A 27,722-nucleotide genomic window follows, 5' to 3' on the forward strand; every position below is an offset into this window, starting at 1 on the left:
GAAACAAAAAAGTAAAACCATTTTCTCAAGCAGAATTTTAACTGTTTCTCAAGTGTTTTGCCTTGAGTTTGATGTGTGTGGATATTCAAACAGGTAGAAATATCACCATATTTCTTTGACGCAGCTGTCAAAGACGTAACTGAAGTAGAGTTGTCTGAATACTTTTATGAGCTCTTTTTAAAAGCCAATACAAGATGGTTTCAGCAGCTAAAAGTCTTTAAGGCGTAAAGAGAGAGGTACGATCCAGATTGTTTGTCCTGATCATCTGAACCCGTCACACTCAGGCTCCAGTGACTGACACAGATGCAGCAGGTGGTGAACTCAGACTTTAGGCTTTAAGTTGTTATGTCCATGTTTTCATTCAGTCTGTTGATTGACCAGGTGACCTGCAGCGGCCAGAGAACTGGATCTCAGTTGGCAGTTTACAGTCACACCATCAGCCCAGTGAGGTTATATTTAGACAGAATGCTGCTCTGATGGGAATGTCATTAGTTTTGCAGATACTTCAAAAATGTTATTTTAAAATCACCAGGCTGAAAAGTGTTTCAGTTCTGCTTCACCTCTGACCACAGCCAGCAGTGATGTCACAGTGTCCTGGAGCGCCAAGTTAAACCACGGGAGGTCAACAGAAACCAGATTTTCAGGGTTGTTTTGTTGCTCTTTAAAAGCAGAAATCAGAGTGAACAGCTGTCAGTCCCCTCATCACAGCTACACCTGGTCAGTGGAGATTAGATCATAATATTCTCACTAAATATCTGCAAAACCTGCTCAGTGCTGGTGTGATGCTGCAGTTTTCTTGTCTTTCCTTCTGTCCTCCTCCATCATAAGATCTTTGATTCAACCTAGAACTCACTTTTAAAATTCTTTGTTGAGCTGAATCCCAGCTTCACCAAAGAGAAATGACATCATTGACATTGAGAGTAATTTGTCTCTAAGATTTAAACCGTGTTTTTCCTCTGTCAGTGGCTGAGCAGCCGGAGACGAGCCAGCCAACCGCCGAGCAGCGAGGTGGACTGTTTGTTTACAGCCTGAGGAGGAGGAGCGGCGGCGGTGGTGGTGGAGGAGGGAGCCGACTTTTTGGACGCCGCTTCCTGGTAAGGGATGGTGGCGCTGTTGTGCAGGTCGGCGTTGATGAAGCACTGGCTGCCTCTGATGTGGTCGACACCGCGGATGGACGGGTGTCCTCGGTACGGCAGAGGGTAACACTGCTCCTCCTCCGTGATGGTGCTGATGCCCTCATTACTCAGGTACCTGTGGAGGACGTCCCGCCCTGTTCAGGAGACACGGCGGGAACAAGGAGTCAACAAGTCTTCTGCAGTCTGACAGCTGAACGATGCCTCTGTCCTTCACTGGAACAACTCTCTACAGGTTTAACTTCTCTATACGTTTCACTTTAAAGACACACTCCATGATTCTGTTACCTCACCTGCAAGTCATAAAGTTGTTGAGTGTGAAAACATCAGTAACAGGAAGCTGAGAGGGAAGTCTGAAACTCGAAATATGAAATAATCTACTTTTCTCCCAGTGAACACTGTAAATTCAAAATTATAAATCACTGTATTTATATTTCAATCACAACAAATTATTATACAAGCTGGTTGTGACGTCAAAGTGAGGTGAGAAGCCACATGACAGGAGCTCACAGCAACAGGTAAAGACAGAGAGGAGGAACAACAATGGCTGAAGCACTTTACATAAATTAAATGAGAACATCAGGATTGTAACTGAGCTACAGGGACGTTCGACTTGTTTTGTTCATTCATAAACCTTGAGCCATGAGATGATTCCTACTTCTTTTCTTATTTTATCTCATTGGTTTTTAACTTTCAACAAACTGAGTGACCTGATTCCTTTTAAAGATCATGTGACTTCATTCAAGAAATTACAAGAACCAAAGGATTTATGTTACAAAAAAAAAGTTGCTACCACAAACAGAAATGAGTAGAAACAGACATATTATTGTTGTGCTGAAATGTGACTGTTTTAAATATAAAGTCTCCTGTAACTGACTCGATATAAAACCTGTCTCAGCTGTTTGTCCCGTCAGTTCTATTGTTAGACTCTTTTCAGCGTCAGTGGAAAACCGTCCACCGTCTTAATGTGACTTTATTTAACTGCTCTGACTTCAACCTCCATTAACAGCCTGTTATCGTGGACAAACGTCCGACACACACACACTCAGACACACAGTCTGGTCCTCAAGGTGAAGTGCTTTAAGAACAACATTGAGCTGTGACTGTGAATCAGCATCAGCTCTCAAGGTTAATGATCGGCCAGGTAAAAATTCAGAGCACGCAGCTCGCCACGCCACAGTCGATCCTTGGCTGTTAATGAGGCAGACGGCGGCCATTACTGATAACGCTCAGATTACAGGCGCTGAGCTGCGTCTGGTTTTCAGCCGGACAGTTAGAGCTTACCTTTCCTTCCCTGAGCTCTGGACCTGGAGGAGCGGTCAGACACGCCTGAGAACGCCTCCGCCGGCATGGAGACGGGCCGAGGTTTACCTGCAGGAAAATATTCAGACTAATAAAACACTTCATTTTGTTTTCATGTGCTTACAGCAGCTGCAGGAGCCACAGGCACCAACAGAGGTGATAATAAAATCAGATTTACCACACAGACAGGAGAGAGGTATCCATCTCTGAACTCTGAAAGTGCGTCATTTAAAAACATTTAGATCGTCTCTTTAAGAAGCTGAATCAGAGCAGAGCGTCTCTGCCTCTGGGACAGAACATGTGGAGTCACTTGACGTGCAGACAAGAGGATCTTTCAGATGTATCTTTATTTCTCATCAAAAACATGTTTGTGCTGCATCACTCGTTCAATATAATCCACGCAGCTCGCTCTGTGTTCTCGTTCAGGTCACGGCGGTCACACTCACATAATGACAAAGCACAGAAACCTGATTCAGAGCAACACGGGACATGAAAACCGAGACATATTTACACATGCCTGTGTAGAAACTGATCAAACTGTCTCCATCTCATTTGTTCAGGGCTGAATTCACAGAAAGAGTAAGAGCTGTGTCAGTCTGAACTTTCTGACTCCTAAACTCTACAGTCCAACTCTGACTGACGATGGATTTTAGTGCTGGAAGTTAAGACCTGCTCACACTCAGTCAGCTGCTGTGATGCTCCTCATCGCGCCAGGGTTCATAAAAAAACAATAACTTTTAAAAACTTTTAAATTTTTCAGTCGTTAGTTAGGATCTTCTTTATTCTAGTTTGGAACTTTGTGTGTGTGTGTGTGTGTGTGTGTGTGTGTGTGTGTGTGTGTGTGTGTGCACTCACAGCGTGTGGAGGAGCGCTGTCGGAGGCGGACGGGGACCGGCTGGGGGAGTTCTGGCGTCCTGTTGTCGTCTGCCACAGTGAAGCGTCGCCGCACGTCTGAGTCCAGACACGAGTTCGGAGACTTGGGCCTCAGTTTCACACCTGGAGACACGTTCATGTTCCCGTCTCTGCAGAGAGGACGCCAGGAATATAAGATAACATGCTGTATATCAGTGTACATGCATGGTGTTCAGGAGGATGAACTGCGTTGAAATAAACGGTGGTACTCACAGCGGGACGTACGGCGCTGCAGGGGGAGGAGGGATGTACAAATCTAAGATGGTTGTTCTCCCTTTCTTCCCCGGAGCGTCTGAGGTTTCTGGCTGTCGAGATCTGTAGAGACCTGGAGCTCCCTGAGACGTCTGAGAGAAGAGAAAGACGTTACTGAAGGACAGCTGCTGCTTTTCATTTGAATGACCACACATCCTTTTACATGTCCAGCTTCTTTAAATAGAAAATACTCGTTCTTTGATTATGGAAACAAAAGTATTTGAAACTAACAACACATTATATTTTCTGCTTTAACTACGTCTAATCAGTTCTGTGACACAGCGAACAGCAGCGGCAGAGGAGGAGGAGGAGGTGGAGGTGTTTATGAGAAAACAACAGTAAGACGTTCCAGCTCAGAAGGAGAAACAGCAGACGAAGCTCTTCTCCTTCCTTCCTCTCCTCCATAAACACAGGAAATTCTCTCAGCTCCTTTTCTGCCTCGTCTGTGTTGGAAAAACACGCCTGAAGGAGTTTGAGACGCAGCAAAAAAAACATCTGCTGATTTGAGGCCAATTCTAGTTTCCACTTAAAGATCAGTTTGGTGATTTATTCTTTTCATTTCATCAAAAATCCCCCAAAAGACCAAAACCAACAATAAATGTCTCTGTGTGTATCACAGCCTGACGATTGTGATTCCTCTGAGCCACAGAGCTGCACTGTTGTTCAGAAGCATCAGTGAGTCTCACTGTTACACTGGATGACATGTTCCTTCATCATCATGAACACACACTGTAGTTTATTTTGACTCCCACACACACCACAAATAAGAGCCCCGAATGTGGATTAATCCGCCGCAGAAAAAAGCCCCAAACAAATGCACCACTTCCTTCTGTTTGAGTAACGTTTAGTAAAAACTACAGTCATCAGCTGTTTGAGGAAAATACTTCCCCATTAAAATAAATCTATATGTGTGAGATGTTTATCTTGCAGTGGTCCTGTGTTGAGTGCAACACGCAGGGAAGTCAGACGGTGTCGGACTTTTCATGGAATTTCCTGACAAAAACAAAAATGTAGAATAAAACCATTTTATATTCTGTTTGAGAAGAAAACCCTACAATTCAGATTATATATTAATAATAGTCCTAATAAAAATCCTTTTTGAGATTTAAAAATAAAAACAGAAACAAGAGTCAGAACTCTGGAAACATAAAAATAAATAAGATGACAAGTGTATTCAAAAATAAATATAAATGGATTGCTTAAGTAATTTGTCAAATGTTTTCTCGCCTTTCAGTTTGCAGAGTTCACTTTGGACTCTGTTCACTTGTGTGATGGGATATTGTCAATTTTAGGGCCACAACTCCAAACACAAACAAACAATACAACAATGATGTAAAATGAATAAAAGCAGCAGATCTTCACATATGAGAAGCAAACTGATTGATCAATAAAGACCAATCATTCAGCACTAAACATTCTAACGTTCTCTACACTAAATGACAGATTAAAAATAATTGTTTAATGAATGTACAGTGAAAAAGTTGAGTTGAGTACAGGGGGAGATGTAGGCGCTGATGACCTTTGAACTGAATGCTGGGAGTGACGGTGACGTACAGACAGACTGACCTCAGATCTGTTTGGACAGACCCAGATTAGAGACTGAACTCATGGAGCCTATCTCCCCTCCACACACACATCCTGGACCTCAGTCGACACAAAGCCCCTGAAGGCGTCGTGGTGAATTCAGAATTGTCACATTGTGAAGTAACACATGAGTCATCTTCCACAGAGGTCTGACATCAACACAGCCCGATGTTTGGAGGGTTTCCTATCTGCTTTTTATTTTTATTCCAGGAAAAGAGAAGAAGGGATCCATTGTTCACCCACACACCTCGGCGCAGCAGCAGACTGGGTGTCTCGTCCTCTGCGACTACGCCCACCCTGAGAAGTAGAGTAGTTCTCTTCCTTTATTCCTGCCGCCTCTTCTTTTTATACCAAAGAGGCAACTTTACTGATCCGTAAACCAGATGTTGCTCTAATGATTACCTCCAACTCAACAAAGTAAAATCAGAGTTAATCCCATACGGGTCAGAAGTTAATGATACATTTCATAACCTGGCACCTGCATTAAGCATTGGCACAATTATGGATTTTAAGGTTTTCTTTACTTTTAAAACTGTGAAGTTACAATATTCTTTCAAAATATTATACGGTCTTATGCTTCTTTTATGTTTTAGTTTGAAGACCATTCTTTAGTGGCATTATTGATTTCTGAGCTGTATCAAATGTTTGACTTTTACTTTAGATTAAGTGGGAACTTGTCACTGTTGTTATTATTGTAAAGTTTTACTTGAACGGGCCGCAGGAACAGTAGTTGCTACTTTGGTAGTGGCTAATAAGGATCCAAATAAATAAAAGAAATAAATACATTTTCTCTTTGGTGGAAAATAAAGTCGCATTCTACTCTATACTGATACTGATGGAGTTCTTCTTTTGTGCTAATAGTTCTGAGTCCTGACATGATGCATTTTGGGAGGTCAGGTCCAAATACCTGTGATCATTAATGTTTAGAGTGAGTGAGTAAAATAAAAAAGAAACAAACAGATTTCAGGTTGTTTGTGTGTCTTTGTGGTGCATTCAAGTGCTGCACAGAAGCTCCAGACATCACAACCTTCAGCCAAACAGAACAGAATTCCTCCATTTTACTGTCAAACCCAGAAAAAATAAAAAAAACAATGAAGGAAGAAGAACCCACAGTCCAGGTGCTGAGTCAGCTACCTGTACGAGCGGCGGTCTCCAGCGCAGGTTTTTCAGAGGAGCAGGTGCGAAACCGCCGGAGACTCCGGACGGCCTCTTCTTCACCACCAGGGCGACGCTTCCAGTCTCCGCCCTCAACTTCTCCACCAGGTGCTTCAGCTGCCAGCCCACCTGGACCAATCACAGGGCAGAGCACTGAGCTGTTATAAATGCTGCAGCCTGTAGAGGGCACTAGTCTGAAGTAAGACTTTAAAATTTCTCTCCTAATAAATATAATTGTAATTTAACAGCCACCAAAAAGCACATAACACAACACAGGTACATTTAAAGGAAGAGTTCAGAGTTAGATGAGACATTCTCATGTCTGTACATTAAGTAAGAGTTTTCTTTGTTTACTCTCTAACTAAAACAACTCAGTGGTAAGAAAAAACAGTTCGGCACACGACAAAACCAAATGTTTTCATACTTGAATCCTCGTACAGATAAAACAAAGACATGACGTGTTAATCAGGGAGTTTTAGACGTGATGGTAGGTGGATATTTTTAAGGCTAGCTGTTTCCCTCTGTTTCCAGGCTTTATGCTAAGCTACGCCAACCTGGTTCAAGACATGAGAGCTGTATCAATCTTGCCATCTAAACCTTGATAAGATCATAAATAAGCAGATTTCCCAAAAGGTGGAACTCTTCCTTTAGACTTTGAACTCACCACAGTCTGTTTGTTGACCTGAATGACTTCGTCTCCAGCGTGAATCCTCTGGGTTTTATCTGCAGGAGACTGAGCAGCAGACAGAGACACAGTGTTTGACTCGTGTTAGAGGGTGAAACTGAAGAGACGGATCAAACACAGCAAAGACTGGAAGGTCAATACAGGTCAGTTCAGAACATATCTCCTACTGTTTCCACCAAAACAAACTCGAAATCGTTTACATGACTTTTAGGACCAGAGCGAAACTAAATGTCTAAAACAACACAGCAGCTGAGAGACAGAAGCAGCAACACTCACGTTCTCCGTTGTTCCTGTGATGACGTGAAGCCCGTCGTACGTGGACTTGATGTAAATCCCCTGGGAGATGAAACAGACTCAGTGTTTGAGAACGTGTATATGAATCCTCTGTATAAATACGTCCCCTGTGGTTTCTCTGTAATTCCTCGTTACAGTGGTGGTTTCAGGGTTTTTCCTTTCTGGACCTGCGTCTGTTTCTGTTTTCTGCTCCGTGCTGATTGTGGTTCATGGTGCAGCAGTAAAGTACCTGTTAGTGTTTCTCGGGGGAACTCGGGGTTAAAATGTGGGTTTTCTTTTTACAGCAGTTGGTAGTTAAGTGATGGCGGTGTCCCACTGATACGGCCTGAGCGTAAACAAAGACGTTTGTCCTCTATTTGTATTTGATCTTTTATTTTCTGCCTTTTTATCACTTATCTAAATGAATGTGTTTCTGTCCCTTTGGCTCTTTATCTGTCAGAACTCAGAGCTAACAACAAACTCAGCATTTAAAAATTAAAAAATTATGTAAGTATGAGCGATGTGATTGATTATTAGTAATGGATTACTTCTGTGAGTAGCTCCCCCCTCCCTGCCGCCATCTGTCCTGACTGTTTGTTTGTTCTGTTAAATCCATATTGATCTGAACTCACCAGTCCCTCCCCAGGCTTGATGTTGGTGATGTGGACCTCCTCCAGACAGGCCATCTCGCTCTTTGAGGGGTCAGAGGTCACCTGGACCGTCTTCTCACAGATACCGTTTAGAGCTCGTGACTGAAACACACACACAAGAAAAATAAAAACTCTTCAGACTCATTTGTACGCTGCAGGTTTCACAGCCTCAGGGAGACGTCAGACACAAACAGTTGGAGGGAAATTTTAAAAAGTCAAAAATCAGAGAATTTCAGTAGATGAAGCTTCGACTGTAGTTTATGCTTCATTCTTTGGTCCCTGGATGACGTCTTGGTTGTACTCATGTTTATTTAAATTTAAATTTATTTCATGTTTATTTGTGATTTAAGTCGTACTTTCAACATATCTCGTCATTTTTGAAGTTGTTATTTTCTGGGATTCTGTTTTGATGATATGGTTAATTTTATTTATGTTAATAATATAGAATAATAGAATAATTGACAATGTTGCAGCGCTGTAGTTTCAGGAGCCTGAACACTGTTTTTTATCGTCATTACACTGACTAGACACTGACGCCTGGAGCACAACAGCAGCTGTGAGGTCATGGGAATCAGGGAGGTTGATCAGGAACATGTTTACGGGCAGGAAATTACCAGTAAACCAGGAAAACAAGCTCTTCTGGAACATTAATAAGTCCTGCTCCTCCTCCTTCTATTGATCTGCTTCGTTACGTTTGGTGAGTTTTATTACTTAACATCAAGTTTGTCTCTGGGGCAGAGAAGAATTTATAAATTTTTTTACATGACTGACACAATCTGCCTGGTTTTCAAAGCTTTAAACAACACTATGTGTGTGTCTGTTTTTTGATTGTCTGCTTTATCTTTATCTGCAGTGTTTTCCTCCTCCGTCTTTTCTGTTTGTCCAGGTTAAAACAAACTCTTTCACAGTTACGCCTCTACACGAGTCACAGCTTTTAATGTTGTTCATCTGGAGTTTGAACAACTGAACTAAAACCTGAGGTGATGAGGTCAAATTAGAAAGTGACTGAACATCAGTTGTTTGTGGGGAAACCAGAACAACCAACAAGTGTTATCTCACACAAGAAGTGGACGTTCCTGAGCTGAATAAACAGACCTGCACACACACTCTCTACAGGATGGCAAAAGGAAATGTGTTCACTGACTCTGTGTGTGTGTGTGTGTGTGTGTGTGTGTGTTCACATGCTTCAGATTAGCATCTTTGTGCAAAGAGAAGCAGCAGCACTCACCACTTCCAGAATCTTCTCCTCCATCTCATAAACAGTGCAGTCCTGTAATTACAGAGACAGACACACTGACTGACTGATGGACGTCACACTGCAAAGATAACACATTTCAAACATCTGCATTTTTATTAAAAAACATCTGTATGTCAAATAAGGTGACTGATTTTTTAAATCACTATTTTTAGTTATAGATAAATTAATAAAATGTTCTTTATAGCAAATTTAACAGTTTATTTCCAGTTTTTGACCTTTACTTTTTAAACTCACTGAAGCAGAAGATATTTCCCTTTGTTTTGTGCTTTTATTCTGAAGAGGGATGTGACAACGAGCAGGGACAGCTGACAAAAGACTGACCACAGCAAATTATCCATGAAAATGAGGAAAAGAAAGTCACATGAGGAAACTCTTTGTTGTCACGAGTCATCCACAGACTCTTCTCTACTTCCTCTTTATAAATAAAAGCTGCACCATTCAACATGACAGAGACTTTGATTCTAGTCCCAGAGTTTCCAACAGATTCTCCAGATATCCAACGACATGATTTTTCACAAATGTAAATATCTATGAATCTCATGCAAACATTTAAACAATACAATGCTGAACACTCTCTAGTCTTAAATAAAAACACAGACAACACGTTTGCATATCAATCAGCTTTTGCCAAAGGCATAATAAGAGATGCATCGCAGAGATGGGATGGGAGGAAAAGAAAAGAGAAAGGAATCAGCGGGAAAACAAATATTTGAGAAATGACAGCCCACAGGAGAGAGAAACCAGAGGGAGGGACCGCAAACGCCTCGCAGAGACACCGAGAGGATTCCTCCTGCGGTCGGTGAAATAACAGCTCCCTGTAAACAGGCTGACAGGATGATTGCACGACGGCACGGCGGGGCGACGCCTCAACGCAGCACAAAGCTCTGCAGTCACATGCAGGGAGGTGACAGGCTACACAAAACATCCAGCTGCACGGCAACAACCTCAGCTGTGAGTCCTGCAACAAACTCAAGATTCACCTGAGCTTCTCTCAGTGATAACACTGAATCAGGTATTCTGGTGCCGTTAGAGCCTTCTGATTTATTTTCAGGGGTTTTCATTCATTGAAACTGGACTGATGGGATTGAAACACACAGGTGAACGTCTGAAGATGGACAATCAAAAAGTCGCTCATATCCTTCCATCATTAAGCAACTAATTGACCGAATAATTTAATTAATCGTTAGATGGAGAAAAAATAATAATTTGTGCTCCTTTAATTAACAAACATGCTGCCACAAATACTCACTACAGCACCAAATGTGGATTAATCCGCTACTGAAAATAGTCCCAAACAAATGCTGCTTGATAAAAACTACAGTGAGCAACTGAAACTTGCAGCCAAAGTCAAAGTGTTGGGAAAAGAATGAACATTGTTGGTATTTTCATTGGATTTGTGCACGATAAGAACATTTTTTGTAGTGGAGATCTGCTTTGGTGGAAACATCTTTATCAGATCCCGTCCCGATGATCTGGTCCTGAAGGTTTTAGACGATGAGTGATGATTCTCTCATCTGGAGGTTTAATCAGTAAGTCTGACTGAGCTCTCAGAGAATCTCATGTACTGCACACGTTTCTAACAATGGCTCATTCACAACAACTGTCACTTCACGGGTGTTAAAAGCAGCTTCTTTCAGCAGGTCCTCCGTCTCCGTAATGTTTTCTTTTCCACAGCAGCCACAGTGTGTGATTGCATGTACATGCGTGTCAGCAGGGACTCGGAGACTCGGGGGGGTGGGGGGGGTGGGGGTTAGAGTCAACATTAACACCTGCACTCAGATCTGCTCTGGACTGAAGCATCAACATTGAACATTTTACTGATTAAAACTACGCTCTGGGATTTAACAGCAAGACAAACATGAAGGAAGATTGTATTAAGATCATGGTTTGATATTTTCCACTGTCATTGAACTGGTTCCATCGGAGCTGAACCTCTTGTGCTTTCATTTAAATTCAGACTGAATTCTGGGAAATGTGTATAAAATAATTCAAAAGCCAATTTTAAATGTAAAGTTTAACAAAGAGTTCAAATGAAAAACTCTTGTTTCGGTGACAGTGATATCTCAAAGAGAATCTTCATCAGAAGGAGCCTGTACATGTAAACTTCTGTTATCTGATGCATCATCATCACCATCATCATCAAAGCTGGACAAATAAACAGTCAGAGGTCATGACATGAGAAGTTTGACTTTTTCCATCCCAGTATTTGTCCAGTTAAACAACAGTAGCTTCACACAGAAAACGTCTGATGATCCTGAATGTTCCCTGGTTAAATAATGAGAGAGGGTCTCACTGACCTTCTGCACGGTGGAGGTGAGCTCCAGACACAGCTGGATGATTCTGCTCTTGGTGGAGGTGAAGTCGTTGGCGCTCGTCAGAGGAGTCCTGCAGAGAGAGGATATCTGTGATGTTACTGCTACAGTAGGACGACCTGTAGTGAGCCCATGAAGAAGCAGTTGTCTGGTTAATGTGCCGTCTGCAGGCCGGTGACTGTACTCGTCAAAGATCATCTGTCAGAGGAAGAAGCATCACTCTGCGACACGACTGGGACCAACAGAGTGACACTGTAAATCTTCTCTGGTGAAATAATCGGATGATCTCAGTGTGTCACTTTCATTCATATCATTTAAAAACAGAAGCAGGTTGTAAACATTTATTAAATTTACACTAATTAATGTTTCAGCTGATATAAGGTGTTTTTTATTAACTTCAGATCCTAAAGCTGAAACTAATCTGATTTACATGATTCAGGTTCATTAAGATGCTGTTGAACTTCGACCCGAGGTGTTTTTTGTCAGGTGTGTTCTGGGTGTCAGTGTTCGTGTGTACCAGCTACAGTGAAGCAGGAATGTTCTTCAAGCTGATACAAGCTGAGAAAATCCTGAAGGCAGGAGAGACACACACACCAACAGCTGACAGACGCCACACATGTGAACAAGGACCCGCACTAATAACTGTGTGTGTGTGAATGAGAGAGTGAGAGAGTGAGTGAGTGAGTGAGTGAGTGAGTGAGTGAGTGAGAGAGAGAGAGAGAATCTTTACACGCTTCTCTTTTTCTCTTAAACCCAGAGTCAACCGTAAAATTCCCTCAGGTCTTTCATGGCACAAAAACCGCAGTTTATAGTTGTGTGTATGAAAGAGAAAGTGTGTGTCCTCACTGTCCAATCAGAGCATGAGTTTGTATATACGCATGTGTTGACACCCACCTGTCCAGCCAGGCCAGCAGACTTTTGGCGGCTGCGATCAGCTCGACCACGGCGGTCAGGAACTCGTTGGAGGGCTGATGGGAGTTCTTGTTGTGGTAGGCGGGGTTCTTCCTGCGCTGTGACACGGCGCTGCTCAGGTTGTGGTGCGCCGTTCTCATCTTCCCCACCAGAGTCTTCAGGTGATCCGACTCCAAGCCGTAGTTCTGTTAAAGGCGTAAAAGAAAGGTTCACAAGAATGATTCGTCATTACAAGAATCTAGAAACTAGGTCATTAAATCATCACACTTTTCCAAACTCATCAATAACTTTAGGTGATCAAATCAATGTGAACAAGATCTGTAATTGATTTTTGGTCAGCTGACGGTGTGACACTCTGGCTCGCCTCAGGCAAATCAGATGTTCGAAGCGTTGTGACGCTCAGAGCCAAAAAAAACATCCGCAGCCAAACTGACATTCCACCTGTCGACTCACTGCACTGTAAAAAAAAAAAAGCCAAAAAAACATCTATCACCCGAGAGCGAGTTAAAATCATGTTTTAGCTCAACCCTGACATCATGTCAGAGGCAACACGCTCTCAGCCTGAGAGGAGAAGAGAGTCAGGAGTCCAATCACATGTGAGTCTCGCTTCATCCAAATAAGATTAAAATAAAAAGCTGCAACCGATTTTCAACATCTGGATTTTTCTTTCAATAACTTTTATCAATCAAGTGTCAGAAAATAACAAATAAATACCCGTCACAAGTTCCCAGAGGTGACGTCTTCAAATGTGTTATGTCCAACCAACAGTGCAACACTGACCCAAAGATATTAAATTATATTCAAAAGGCTGCAAATCTTCACAAAAAGCTGGATCCACAGAATGTTTTGTTGCATGTCACATGAAAAATGATGCCAGTTACTGGATTATTAACTGTTTCAGCACCAGAACTGTCTGGTCAAGACTAAACCTGTTTATCATGGTGCAACAGGACAGTTCATACAGAACGAGGAGCCTCAGGTAACCGTTTTCAGAGCTTCTCTAAAACAATCCAGGCTGATGAGAAGTAATTTTAATGTTTAACTCAGATTATAAACCTGTGGTGTTTAAACAGTGACGGACAGGACAGAGAAAGTGTCTCCTGCTCCGATGGAAAACTGATCATCTGACGACCAACGGAAACTGCTGGAACAAAACTGCAACGGCTTTTCCTCTACGTGCAGTACACTGCATTTGAAAGTGTGTGTGTGTGTGTGTGTGTGTGTCAGGGGAAGGGTGGGGGGTCTCTCTGACAGGTGAGACGGGTCACATCTGTTTCCTGCTCCACACCAGAGAGCAGTAAACTCCGCTCTGCGCCGCAAAAAATATCCACAACACGTCACTTGACCTTCAATTCAGATTTACAGGAAAACAGTGGAGCTGCTGCTGAAGAGGCTCTTCTCTCAACACTGGAAAAACAAAAGCCCGTACTAAAGAAAGTAAACAGGCTTTATGTCAGGGACAGAAAGCATCAGCAGTAAATATCCTTTTAGTGGGGACAGGGGCTCCATTCGCTGAGGAGGGCTGTAGGGACAGGGTTGAAAGCTCAGGAAAAAGCTAATAAGTGAACCTTGGGTTTAGAATGAGTCAGGAGTCTGATACAGATATTTAAATATGGAAAGAGAGTGGAAGGAGAAAGGTGAAACCTGGTTTCAAGCTTCAAGATTTCCTCAGTGACATAAACATTCAAACATGAGCATAAATCAGAGAAAAACACAGATACATGAAGGACGTGTTTGATGATCTTAAAGAGGTCTGAGATTCCCAAAGATCCAAATATATCCGAGATCCTTCTCACTGTAAATCCAGGCTTTGACTCCAATAGGGGCTGTAATTAGATCAGTTATACATCAGTGGTTCAACCTGAACCTCTATGACACAAAGTCTGGATTCAAAAAGTACAGAAACTGTACGAGATGAAGCAAATGACTCGAGTATTGAGGCTCAAAAAGTTCAGTAGTGGAGGAGAGAGAGGATCAGGGTCTGGACCACTAACGGACTGTGCTGAAGTGGATTAGATGCTGCTTCCTGCTCTGATGTCCGTAAACAGACAGTGAGAAACATTCAGCCTGAAGTTGATCTGCTTCACTTCAAGATAACGCCGCCATTTTATTTTCAACAAGCCGAGTCATATCAGACACAAACTTATCTCGGCTCATTAGCACATTTTTTCTCACTCAGATGAAATGAACTCGTCGTCTCATCGTCTCCAGAGTCCTCCAGGATTTTACAGTGCAAACATTTTTAATGAAATATCCACAAACTAAATTCAACACGTTCTCTGACTTTAACTGCAGTAAAGTTGAGAACAAATGATCAACCGAGCCTCAACAACACGACTCTGAACAGTGGTAGCAGTTGTCATGTCTGTGGTCCCTCGTCCCAGCAGACAGTGTCAGGCTCCATTTAGACGGCTGCTGGATCCTATTGAGCCGAGTTACACCAGTAAACCTCGGCACTGACTGTAAATCCTCCTTTTGACTGTGACACAGACGACAGAGCTCATAAACAGCTGAGTGAGGACCTCTGTCTGGAGTTCAACACGTCTGCTGTTTCAGACCAGAAGTTTGTTGGTTTAAAGAAATGTTTTTACTTTACTAGAGTCGGACGAGGTCAAACACTGGATCGTAAAATAAACATTTCAAAACTGTGACAGCAGCATGTTAAAGTCCTCAACTGTTATTTTATTTACAATATTGGAAATTTTCTCAAAATAGGGAAAGTTCTTTTAATTCTATTAAAGATGATGTTATTATTATTGACCATTTCTAATCTCATGATTCACAGACTGAAGCAAAGAAGATGCACTAATTGCTTCGTTTGGTTACTACAGAGCTCCTCTCGCACTGCCACACACACACGTTTGGTATGTTGGTTGGAAAGACGATACCGGCGCTCCTCATTTCTCCAGACAGTTCAGTGAACAGATCTCAGGGATACAACCAACACACATGGTTGTCATGACAAATTAGAGAGTACCTGGGGCCCAATCACAGACACCTTAACGCTCGTGCTTGGCTAATTGAATTAAAAATGATGGGTTTATTCATATTGCAATAACTGAAATGCAAAACTTTTTAAGCTTTTTAAGAGGCAGGAAGTTGTGATGGACTGTTTTCAGGTCATTTAGTTGGTTAGATTTGTGGCTCAAGTCTTGTACAGTTTATCAACTAAATCATAATTATAATGCATCTCTTTCAGTTTGAAGGAATACAGTCTTTTTCGTGGAGCCCTGATTTGATTTATGGCATAAATACGACTTTTCTCAAGTGTTTATTTTTTAACTTTTAAGAGAGAAAAATAAAATCCTTTTTCTTTTTTTCCTGCAGAAACGTCTGCTGTATTTTTTCCACGTACAGTGGAAGGATTAAACCCAGCAGCTGCAGGCATGTTGCCAGATCTGATTAAGATTTAACAGAGTGCGTTTTATTTACATCAGCACATTCTCTAGCACGACAGCGGGGCCCAGCACAAACCATGCGATGAAGATGAAGCGACTTCAGGAGCCGGATGCTCAGAATCAACTAATTAACACAATTAGAAAAGATGTAGGAGAGTCAAACAGCTGCCAGAGAAATACTGATGTTCTTTGATATTTTTCATGTCTAGCAATTTCAGTTAAGGAGCCGCTTATAGAGTCTGTAGAATCAGATGCTGGTACGTCCACGTGTCTCAGAAACATCAACTGCTTCTGTCCACAGACAGAAAAGCAGAATGTCCCTTTAGTTTCCGGCTCTAATGATTCAGTTCACTCTCGCTGCACCTTGAGGTCACCAGCGTGTGGCGCCGCCTGAAGTGGCTGTAAATATGTATTTGTGTTTATCTGGGGTGTAACGGAGCACAGATGTTTGTGTTTGGTGCAGAGCTTCTGTCGACATGTCAGCATGTGGTGAACAGAGCTGTGAGCTCCACCCTGGAGTCGACATGCTGATGCAACAGTGCGACTATAAACCAGCTCATCAGACATGTGAGCACATTACTGACGACGTTACAGAGAGTCGGTTAGATTCAAACATAATATGCTGAAACCTTGGTGCAGAGTGATGCTCTGTGTTTCAGAAATCTCACTCCTTCTCACAGTCAGGACTCATCATCCAACCATCTGGGATGAATGTCCATAAATCCACTTTTTCCTACAGTTTGTACTCTTGCCTCAGAATCCTCACGTTTGGATGTTTTCTTCAGTATCAGTCATCTGGCGATAGTCGTCCGTTTCCATGGTTACAATTCTATTGTCTATCAAAGGTGAACTGCTATTTCAGCATGACTTTTCATTGTGCAAATACAGGTTTGAAAAACTGGACTAAAGCTAGAGCTCACTCACGGCCTTATGGGAGCTCTGGGTCCAAAATGTCTGACGTGATCCCCCCAAAACATAAGTAAGCAAAAGAACAACGGGAGTAAAAATGTCCAATGAATATATTTCTTTTTTATGTTATTAAAGCTCAGAGTGTCATAACAACATGGTTCTTATATCCCTGTAACACTAGCACTTTCATTCATTCATACACAGATGTGTTGGACATACACAGTACTGACTAGAAAACACTACAATTTTAAAAACGATCTTTTCATAAAATCGTTTTTTACTGTAAAATTGCCAGTGGCATGTCTGTGTAGTCTAATGTATTCTTAGAAAAAAATAACAATATACTGTTAAAACTAAATAAAGAGTGAAAAGAAAAGCTTAGGGTTGATGCAGTGACAGTTACTGACCAGAGCGCAGAGCAGGTCCACGGCCTCCAGCACCAGCTCCTGGTGTCCGACCCGCGCCACGCCCAGAGACAGCAGCTCCTGGTGGGACATCCTGAGCAGCTTCTCCCCGTCCACCAGCTGCTGCTGGAAGGACGGGACGTACTGCTGCAGGCTGTCGTCAAGACCTGAGGGACAGAGAGAGACGACACACTCAGAGGGGACACCAGGGGCAGAATAAAGACAGAGAAAACTCCCTGAGTGTCACAAAGTTTTGGGTTTTACTATCATGAATTAAATAGGTGATAAATACATATTTATGGAACATGGTTAATGACAATAATCTGAGCTGCCCTGAGAGCAGAGTGCACACTAAAGCATCAGAGGTGCTGTTCATACGAGAGAGTCAACAACAGTAAGACTGAGTTTCCTTTCAGCAGCTGAGTTTCAGTGAAAGTCGGCTGTGTTATGATCCATTCAGGTCTGACAGCAAACACAGCTGCTGAGTCAACACCCACTTATTGACTTTTCCTGCTGATCCATCAATGTGACGGCCAACAGCTCACAGCATCATGTGACCTCACCGCACCTCACCTGAGGATCGGTAGTCAGACACACACCTCCTGTCCTGCATCACCATCAACTGCTCCACGTCTCTTTGTTAACAGGTTGGTAAGATCCAAAATTAAATACACTCAAGCACAAATGTCACAACATCCAATAATATCATGCAACATATTATTGTATTTTAATGACCCTTTTAAAAAAAAAAATTATTTAAAAATTTTTTTATAAAAAAATTATTATTTATTATCAATATATAATTATATTCATGTATTTGATGTTTCAGATATAAGTGCCACTAAAGAACAGTTCAAAGTTTTGTTTGTCACATGCAAAGGCTCAGTGTACAGTTAGCTAAGCAGTGACATGAGGATTGATAATAATTGAAAAATGAAATTGGTAATGAAAACAATTGTTATTTGCAGCCTTATTCTACACATATGTCCTTTAATGAGTCCCTTCTGCTGATAAGACCTGGACCCTTCTGGACCTGCAGGATTCCCCCTCCTGACCTTTTGTGATCTTGAGTGAGACACCGCCACCTCCAGCGGCGCCACTCTGAGTCTGACCCTGAAATTTGACCTCTGACCTCTCTGTGAAAGACAGCAGGGGGAGATGAGATAAAAGAGTTCTCACCGCTCGATCAATAGAAGAGCATCAACCAACGTCCACCACATACTTCTACTGACACACATCAGTACGAGCTGACAGTGTTCAGCCCAGGAACATGAATTAGATTCATGTGTTGGAGAAGAATGTGTGAGGGACAAAAACTGCAGCTAATGATTATGTTCAATATCTATTAATCTGTTTATTCTTTTCTGAATTGATCTATTAATCCTGTGGTTTATAAAATGTCAGAAAACTGTCAGTGAAACTGTGAAAAATGCATCTTAAACTTTTAATAAACTGCAGGTTCAAATGTCAAAGACAGTTTACATTTATACACATAACACAAAGAAACGCAGCGACACCGGCGACAGCTACAACTGAAGACAAACTAAAAATACATGTCGGTTTGTTAAAGCCTTTGATCACAAGCTTCCACCAAATGGCAGATGCAGCTCAGCTCTCAGCAGTGAGTCGGATCAGCAAACGGACAACAAAATGCCTGAGCTGGTGTGAACAGTGGAGGAGAAAACAACTGGCCCTGCATGTGGTCATTAAAGCGTCCCGCAGAAACCCTGACTCCCGTTTGTGTTGAGATGGACTCGCAGGACGACAGATGGCCGACACTCACTCGGACAGCAGGGAGGAACATTCCTCCTTAACTAACTGCTGATGTGACACCTCCGAGCTTTCACCAGCCCACTCCTCCCACACCAGGAGACACCAGAACAACACACTGTGACACTCGTCACAACGAGGAGCACGTTTGTTTGTTTGTTACTGATTTCTTTATATTAAAATCACACAGTAACAAACTGTTTTAAAGACGCAGTTTTGGTTCATTCAGCTGATTTTGGGACATTTTGGTTTTTGATATTTTATCAAATGTTGAAATCAGAATTCAGCAGTGAATCAGATTGTTAAAATTGAAACAATCAGCTGATTAGTGATTGATTACTCATTTAAATCATTTTTCAACCATAAATATCACAATTCTCTGGTTATATCTTATAGTATACTAAGCTGAATATCATATATACATTACACAATGTCACTTCACGTTGCGGTAACTTGTGATCAGTGTTTTCCATTATTTTCAGCCCAAACTATGAATCAATTAATTAAGATAACAAGCAGATTATTTTGATTATCATGGAAATAATCATTAGTTGCAGCCTCAGCACTTATGGTCTCAGTTTGGGACCGCAAACACCAACAATTCATTAGTGACATTTGTTTCGATTAATCAACTAAGCAATTTTATTTTGAAGATTAAGTTACTAATTTCTATTACCAGAGGAACAACTGTTAATTTTTATTGTTCAAAACTGTTTTCATTCATAATAACAACAACTATGAAAAGCAACAAACCATCATATACAACAAACTGTCTCTTCAACTGGATAAAGTTGATTATTCAATTTGTCTGTTGATTAAATCTTAATTTGACGTACAGCCTGGCAGTTTTTAACCTCTATGATAAAGAACCGTCTTTACTACTTTGTTTTGGTTTCTGTTTTATTTGAGCTGCTGCAACAAACTCATGATACAAGTCAGAAAACACGTTCTGCTCCTGGAGAGATGCCTGGTTACAAACCTCCATGATATCCCCTCAGCTTCCTCAGAGATATTCACACCCTCGTGCCTGAAACACACCCATCACAACTACATGATAGGAGGTCTGACATGTTTCTGACTATACTCAGTTCTCTGTTGTTCGTCAGAGTTGGACGGCGGTTGGCGAGAGTTTGCGGTCAACAGGAATGTGTTGGCGACAGCCTGGATCACATTACTGACACCCGAGGAGGCCGATAATCTCTCAGCTGCACAGCAGGGTCAGCTAAATGTCATGCGACAGCCAAATCACCTGCTAATGAAAGCACGACATTGCCGGGCCAAGCCTCCCTGCAGAACACCCTGCAGAACACCAGCACCCTCACAGGCAGCTCTGAGCTCCGGTTTTAACCTTCACATGTGATCTTTCCTGCAGCACCAGCAGGTGATGCATCAGGTGCAAATTCACAGACGTCTTAAGACCATGTTGTTCAGAAACGCCTGAAACTAATCAAAATGCATTTTGATTTTCAGAATAAGAGACTTGATCCCAGCAGGATGAACATGAACGTATAAATTTAAAAGGCTTCACGAGTCCGGCACAGCGCCAACATCCAGCGCTGGATCCAATGTTCTGACGAGAAATAAAAGATGACATGTCGTTAATTTATGTGACAGTTGAGACATTTCTCTCAGTCGCATTTCAGACATTGAAGGCGGCTTTTTGGCGCTCGGCCCAAATTCTTGGAAAGCGGCTTCGAGCGTCTGGCAGACGGCGAGGATGGAGCAGGATCACGGCACTGAGAAACTGCTGAGGGGTTTGAGCTTCTGGCTCCAGAGACGCTACTGAAGCAGCACAGATAATCAAACACAGCAAACTGTGGCCGTGATCACCGCAAAAAATATGTGATCAATGTGGTTTGGATTGAAGACAGACGTCTTTAACTTCTTTTCCCTAACGTCCTGCACAGTTTTACTTTTCTTTATTCCTGTCACTCTAATGTTTAATCATGTTTTTTGACATAAATGTGCATCTAAATTTTGTTGAGTGCATTTTTTTGTTGAATCCAGTAATAGTCTTGAATTTCTCCATCTACCAGTAAATTCAGACATTTCTACTTGTTAATCTTTTCACATGATCCCAAAAAAGAATTCAAACAAACTAATCTTCCCTCTGAATTATCTCAGATTCATTTTATTTATTTATTTTTTGTTGTTGTTGCTGTATCTAAAAGACATTTTTACAGTGTATTCAGAGTCGGGTTCAGATGATGAAATATTAACAGCCTGATCCTGTGCTTGTCAGGGTTTATTTTACAGGTGAGAGGAAGATGAGGTGAGATCCTGACACTGGCGGCAGATCAGGACCAAACAATCATCCAGCTCACACAGTCACAAACACTAACTGTCCATCCTGAGGCTGAATAAAGTTTTATTTGAACAGACTCAGAGGCAGCTCTCCTGTTCTACGTCTGATTTGACGATTAGGATGTTGTGTTAACAGCGATGCCACATTTAGAGGATTAGATTTGTTGCTACTGTCAACAAAACAAATGAAAATCTCAAAACCAACAAGGTGTCAGTCCTTCTCTCAAAGCAAGCTGATTCCTACTGAAGACAGAAATCTTTATAAACAAATATATAGTTTCATTTTTTAAAAAAAGGCAACAAACATTAATCAAACTGTAAATTGTGCATTTAACAGGAACTATTTTCAGAGGTGGATTAATCCCAATTTGGCGCCTTTAAAATCATCATAAAATTATATCTCATGCTCATGAATTAACCAGACTTTCATTCAGCAGCAGAATCATTCTCCACCTTTCGTGTTTTACCACAAATCTTAATCTAATCAGCTCTGAGGTCGCCAACATGGCGGCCTACGTCTGTGTGTGTTTTTTAATCTGGATCTCAGGCCTTTGCTCCCTGTGAAGCTCTTTGAAACCAGCCTGTTTGTTGACACAATAAATTTGACCCAACATGAAAGCACGTTGGAGACTGACCACAAGTGCACACACTCTTCACCTGGACAACTTTCCCACTCTGCTTTTCTGGATAATACTGAGAATATCTGGAGGTAAAGCTGATCACTGATTAGAGCTTTCTACACTGTGAGCAACAAGTGGAAGTGTCTCAGGATCTCAAAGACCTCGGTCTGCTGTAGGACTTTAAATGAAGCTGTAGAGACGGAGGCTTTCAGTGGAGGCACAGTTTCCACAGTTTACTTTAGTCACAGATGTAACAAAAGTTAATTTCTCCGTCTGCGGTCTCGTCTCAGACCAGTCTCATGTTTGCAGACGACTGTGGGCCTCTGCTCTGTCAGTCAGGTGCTGCTGGGAAACCATCTGTGTACCGACAGGAAGCAGCAGCAGCAGCTCAGGGAGGAAAAGTTTCATTTCTTATTTCAATGACAGTTCACCTCAAACCCATACGACACTGTCACAGCTTTAAATGTTACCTGCTAAAATCTAAAACAACTTCAACAACCACAAACTAATTCAACCAGGCATGATGTCATTTGAAAAAACTAGGTATGTACCAACTAGAGCTTTAAACCAACGTCTGATATCAGCTGATATTCCACCTGCTGAATAGTCGGTATCATTCATTTGTCCCAGCATGGACACAGATTTCTTCTTAAGTCCTGCAGGTTCATGCAACAGATCTGCACTTTACCAAGGCAGCACTTTCTGCAGATCACTTCTCAGTGATGTTCAGGTCAGGAGACTGAGGGCTGCTCCAAAAGCTTCAGCTTGTAATTCATGAAGTGGTTCACAGTGGATTTTGAGGCCTTCTTTGGACCATTGTCCTGTTGTAAAAGTCGGCATCTTTTCACTTTCACTGTCCTGACTGACTGCAGGATATTTGCATTCAGAACCTGCTGATATTCAGCTGGAATAGGAGGAGGTGAAAACTGACTTAATAGGTTGCACCCCAAACTTTTGTGCATGAAATAATAACTGCTTTTTTTTTTGTATTTAAGTTAATTAAATCAAAACACAGTGTTTTCACATTTGAAGAAAGGCCTTAACATCTGTTTGCTGCACATGTTTCCTTCTTCACACTTCAAAAATCAAAAACGCTAAGGACGTATGGTTTGTTGTTGATGTGGTTATTCATGCTCCCTGGATTCCTGACCTGACAGTAACTCAAAGTATTTACGAGGATGACAAAGTGGGTTATTCCGTCGGTCTCCAGTCCAACACGTGAGGACCGTCAGTAAAAAGAGGCGTAGGTGAAACTCCAGCTGCTCATAAACAGTCCAGTTAATCATTGGTCAGAAAGATCAAAACAAACAAGACTTCCGGCCTCGTTTGACACAGCGTTACGACCAGGCTCCACACACTGAACGATACCTGCCATATTTATTAATGCAGTGACAAAACCAGACTGTTACAACATGTTGAATTATCTCATATGTTACAGCTACATTTACTACTTTTATTTACTGTTTTTTTTCATATACACATTTCATTTACTTGTTTGTTTAGTTAGTTAGTTGGATAATGATATTTATAATAATGATATCTATAATTTAGTACATGAATTTATACTCTTCTTTTTTGATGAAATAATTAAATCTTAATTTAATTTCTCATTTTATGAAAAATACAAGCTGCAAAAACCTATTTCAAACTATTTTAGCTTAACTTAAAAAAACTATTTAACTGCAGCTAAACAAGTGAAATAAAAGGACATCTTCAGTTTGACATTAGGTTTATTCCCGTCCTGAATCAACTCTACATTGCCTGTTCATTACAACAAATGGCACACGTTGTGTTGCTGAAGCACAAAGACACTCCCAGCTGGGGGCAACAAAAGGAATATTTACCCCACCTCCATCACAACAGGACGAGGGTGGAGAGCCGAGAGGAAAAGTGGCAAAAGAGCACTGAGGCTATTCATAGCTTCACTGAGCCTCTGTCAAACCCTACACTATATCACACACACACACACACACACACACACACACACACACACACACACACACACACACACAACCTTCATCTCATTGGTATGAAGCAGCGGGGGGAGGAGGGGTTGGGGGGGCACTCTATGAACAAACACTGTTCAAGAGGAAAAAGGATTTCCTTGAGCGCTGTGCAGATTTGCTCTTAGCAGTCTTATGTAACTGAACAAACAGGAATTGTGGGAGTTCAGAGAGAGCTGTGATCCCAGTGCACACATCTGAAGCTGCCCAGTTCAACCAGTACAAGCAGGACACTGGTGCAGACCTGCTGGAGTGGATGGAAACTGCCAAAACTGCCAAAAGTGTGCCAGGAAACAAAACTACTGGATGAAAACAGTGACAACATGGCCGACTGATTCTTACCACTGGTGGGGTAAAGATGTAAAGTTTGCCCTGATGGAGGCACCACAGAAACTCCTGTTGTCACATTCAGAGCTTCACCTTAAAGCCTCAGTTAAAGATGGATGCTAACACCAACATGCTAATGTTTGCATGTTAACCTGACACTGAAAATGTGTTGTAGATTAAACAAGAATTCATTTGCCAGTTTGTTCTACAGAAAATAACTTATTACATCAAAGTGAAAACACAATTTTACTTTTTTTTTTTCAAATTCATTAAAAAAAAGGTAAAAAAAAACAAATCAATTCAACCAATTATTTACATAGTCACAGACTGATTTTCTGCCAGTACATTAATCAGTTTCCTGTGTGAACGTGGCTCTGAACACTCTCACTCCTGAACGACATCAAAGTTGCTCAGAAATAGGAAAAAAAAAGAAGAAGCAGGAAGCTGGCGGTTTCCTCTGATTCACCAGTGAACTCACTGCCACTGATAAGACAAACGCTGGGTGGGAGCTCAACAGCAAGGAACGAGAAAACCTATCGCCAGTGAAGTCACATCTCAGGACAATCAGAACGTGAAAGAGGCCATTTAATAACCACTCATCACTCCACAGTAACCTCGATCTGTTGTTTGAGGCAATAATTAAGACAACTGACACTAAACAGACCTCCAGAACCCAAGTTATCTTAATCAGATTAATAGGAATAACCGAGTTAAGACCTGGTTAATGTTTCTCTCATAACTAGTTCTTCCAAGTGTCATCCAGCCGTGTTGTAAAGTAACTGTGTTTACGGTTGTTCTGAACATCCACACAGGAAGATGGGAGTGAAAAGCCGGCTGTGATGGAGGAGGGGTGGAGGCAGATGCAGTATTGTTTAAAAACAGCGCACACTTTCTCCAGGAAGACATTCATGTTGTACTTGGTTGTTCACATTAAAAAAGTATAATCCCTGCCTCCTTTCTCACCTCCACACAGATGACTAATCGCAGCATGACGTGGGAGTGAACGTCAGATCATCGGTTTGAGAAAGGTAAAGAAATAGTCGAACAAAGACAGCCCTAATCTGACGTCAGAAATGCACATTCAAATAGTAGGTGCATTTATATCCACCTGTTTTTACCGTCTTATTTTAGGGATTTTTAGGTCAGTTATTGACTGGCTGCTGCAGCCTGTGGCTCTGGCCTCATGAAGCCTTTGACCGAAACACTCCATCTTCAATAATCATTGGTCTCGGCTTTACAGATAACTCGTATAAACTAGCAATATTGCAGTCTCTTATTTAGTGTGAAAATGAACCAAATAGAAAAATGTAACAAAGTGAACTTTCCCATATCACTGCACCAAAGGAAACAAGCTCCAGATGTAATCACACCCTTACAATGATAAAATGTTTTACAGAGTTAATGACGGGATGGTTCAGTGAGAAGACTGGATTATTAACGACCACTTCAGCTGTGTGGTCCTCGTTAAAGCTGAATGAATGCACATTGTTTTATATCAGTAATTAAAATATGTTCCTCAGTCTCCCAGATCTGTGACCTTCCTTCCTTCATCTCAAAACTAAAATAAAGAGCAGGCAGGAAAGTCTTTGTTAGATAAAATTCCTTAAACTGAAAGCACAATGACGCCGAGTTCTGGCCGCTCGCCACCGCTCTCCACCATTTTCAAAGATAAAATACGTTTATTTTGGCAAAACAACATCAGCAGGGAGGAACCGGAGGGTCAGAGAGTCAAAGTACATGACAACAATCTGATTTACAAACTCTGAACTTCTAAACTGTCCGGTTTCTATAAAGTGGAAATCAACAATCTGCTGGAGATGAATAGGATTTAATGTTTATATATATTTACAACCCAAAGAGTGACATCTTATCAGTCAGGTGGAGATTGACTCAACATTGTTTTTACAGCACATAGGTAACTTCTTCCTTTCTACCTGCTCATATATTTGTTTTATTTCTTCACACCTCTTCATACAGAGAACTGGATGTGTCACTTTATTTTTCCAGCCTCCTGTAACCGGCCCGTCATCGTTCATGTTGTCATGTGCGACTGCACCTGCCGGACGAGCGGAGCGGTATGTGGATGTGTCTCGACACGCTGAGATGTATGTGTTTACCTCAGAGCTACAGCTGTCTGATCAGTTTGCTCTAGTAACACAGAGCGATTAAAAACGGCCTTAGGCTTCAGTCACAGAGAGACTCTCACGAATCTGACAGCGACACTGTGAGCTGTTGGTTCAGATGATGTCTAACCTATTGAAAACTGTCACGGATTAAAAGTCGACATCAAGTGCTTCTTTGCACAGACTGACTTTTTCTTTAGATTTAATAATACCATCTAAATTAGGGCTTTCCGGTGGCTCACCTGATAGAGCATGGATCCTTAATTAAGTCTTAGTCCTAACCAGAGTGGGACGGATTCAAGTTCATCCTGTTGCCTTCTCCTGCACGTCACCATGGCTAACGAAATGAAGGCAAAAAATGTCCCAAAATTAACTTAAAAAAAAAAAAAAACATTTAATTAACATGGTATTTGTTTCCTTGTACAGCTGCTTTAAGACAAAACTAAACATTAATGTCCATCCATCCATCAGCTGCACCACTGGAGCCAATCCCAGTCTACCACAGGACTGACATATAGAGACATACAACCATTCACTCACATTCACACCTACAGGCACCTGAGCAAACCCACACAGCACAGGGAGCCGAACCGAACCTGGGTCTGAACCCAGAACCTTCAAGAATCAATTAACCGATTGATCTTTGCAGCTCTACATTAGCTGATCAACACCAAGAAACAACAGCATTTGAAAGACTTCTCCAGGACACACGGACTTCCTGAATGTGAACACAGTTCCTTTAGATCTACTCACTTCACTTGAGCGGGTCATCCAGGTTTATTCATTATATTTGATGACTCATTGTAGCACAACACCATCTGAAGAATTCATGCTATTCCCAAATAATCCCTCTCCTGGGATACACCTCCAACAACTAGGACTATTCCAGGATTATTCCAGGATTTTTGGAGGAGGTGTTTCTGGTGCTCGTGTCCAGCTGGAGCGTCTCAGTGACGGCCGGCCTGTGGGAAGCAACTCCACATCAAACAAAAGAATTTTATTACGACTGACTGAACCTCCCATGAAAAGAACCTGTTGCTGAAGTCGTCCAAGGCGAGTAAACACACACACACACACACACACACACACACACACACACACACACACACACTCTGTAGTTAGTGTAAATACAACAGCAGGATCTGGATCTGTGACAGATTTAGTCAGAAACCTGAAGTCTGCAAGAACATTTGTCTGTTCATCACTTTACTGCTCATGTGTCTAAACTTTAATCTTTGCATGTAGTTTCCACTTTCACCTAATGAACCATAACTGCAAATTTGCAGAAAAGTGCAGAATCTAAAATCTATGCACGTCTTCAATACCAGGCTGTGTTGAGAAAATTCACCCTTTAAAAGTCAAGATATTCTATATTATGAAAAGACCAACACCAACAATGAACTGAATTAAACCTCCTAATAAGTAGAGATCAAACA

The 27,722-nt window shown here is 41.7% G+C and overlaps 1 protein-coding gene and 1 long non-coding RNA gene across 2 annotated transcripts in view; one reads left to right on the top strand and one right to left on the bottom strand.

The window, feature by feature from the left end:
- Nucleotides 1-6: 6 nt before the first annotated feature.
- LOC111645226 (cnksr family member 3) overlaps nucleotides 7-27,722 on the bottom strand; it is a 30,778-nt gene continuing 3,062 nt past the window's right edge. The window contains exons 2-13 of the mRNA XM_023394332.2: nucleotides 17,143-17,306; nucleotides 12,411-12,613; nucleotides 11,502-11,589; nucleotides 9,175-9,216; nucleotides 7,929-8,048; nucleotides 7,300-7,359; nucleotides 7,003-7,071; nucleotides 6,318-6,467; nucleotides 3,561-3,691; nucleotides 3,291-3,457; nucleotides 2,418-2,504; nucleotides 7-1,270 (exon numbers count right to left, since the gene is read on the bottom strand). Of these exons, the coding sequence (XP_023250100.2) occupies nucleotides 960-1,270; nucleotides 2,418-2,504; nucleotides 3,291-3,457; nucleotides 3,561-3,691; nucleotides 6,318-6,467; nucleotides 7,003-7,071; nucleotides 7,300-7,359; nucleotides 7,929-8,048; nucleotides 9,175-9,216; nucleotides 11,502-11,589; nucleotides 12,411-12,613; nucleotides 17,143-17,306 (1,592 nt within the window). The 3' untranslated portion in view covers nucleotides 7-959. The remainder of the gene's footprint in view (nucleotides 1,271-2,417; nucleotides 2,505-3,290; nucleotides 3,458-3,560; nucleotides 3,692-6,317; nucleotides 6,468-7,002; nucleotides 7,072-7,299; nucleotides 7,360-7,928; nucleotides 8,049-9,174; nucleotides 9,217-11,501; nucleotides 11,590-12,410; nucleotides 12,614-17,142; nucleotides 17,307-27,722) is intronic.
- On the top strand, nucleotides 25,685-26,456 carry LOC147817511 (uncharacterized). The gene is made up of 2 exons (XR_015436288.1): nucleotides 25,685-26,078; nucleotides 26,171-26,456. It is a non-coding gene; the product is annotated as an uncharacterized LOC147817511 (long non-coding RNA).

Source organism: Seriola lalandi, unplaced genomic scaffold (genome assembly GCF_002814215.2).
Source record: "Seriola lalandi dorsalis isolate HSWRI2012SDOR001 ecotype SW California unplaced genomic scaffold, Sedor1 jcf7180002054947, whole genome shotgun sequence".
NCBI lineage: Eukaryota > Metazoa > Chordata > Actinopteri > Carangiformes > Carangidae > Seriola > Seriola lalandi.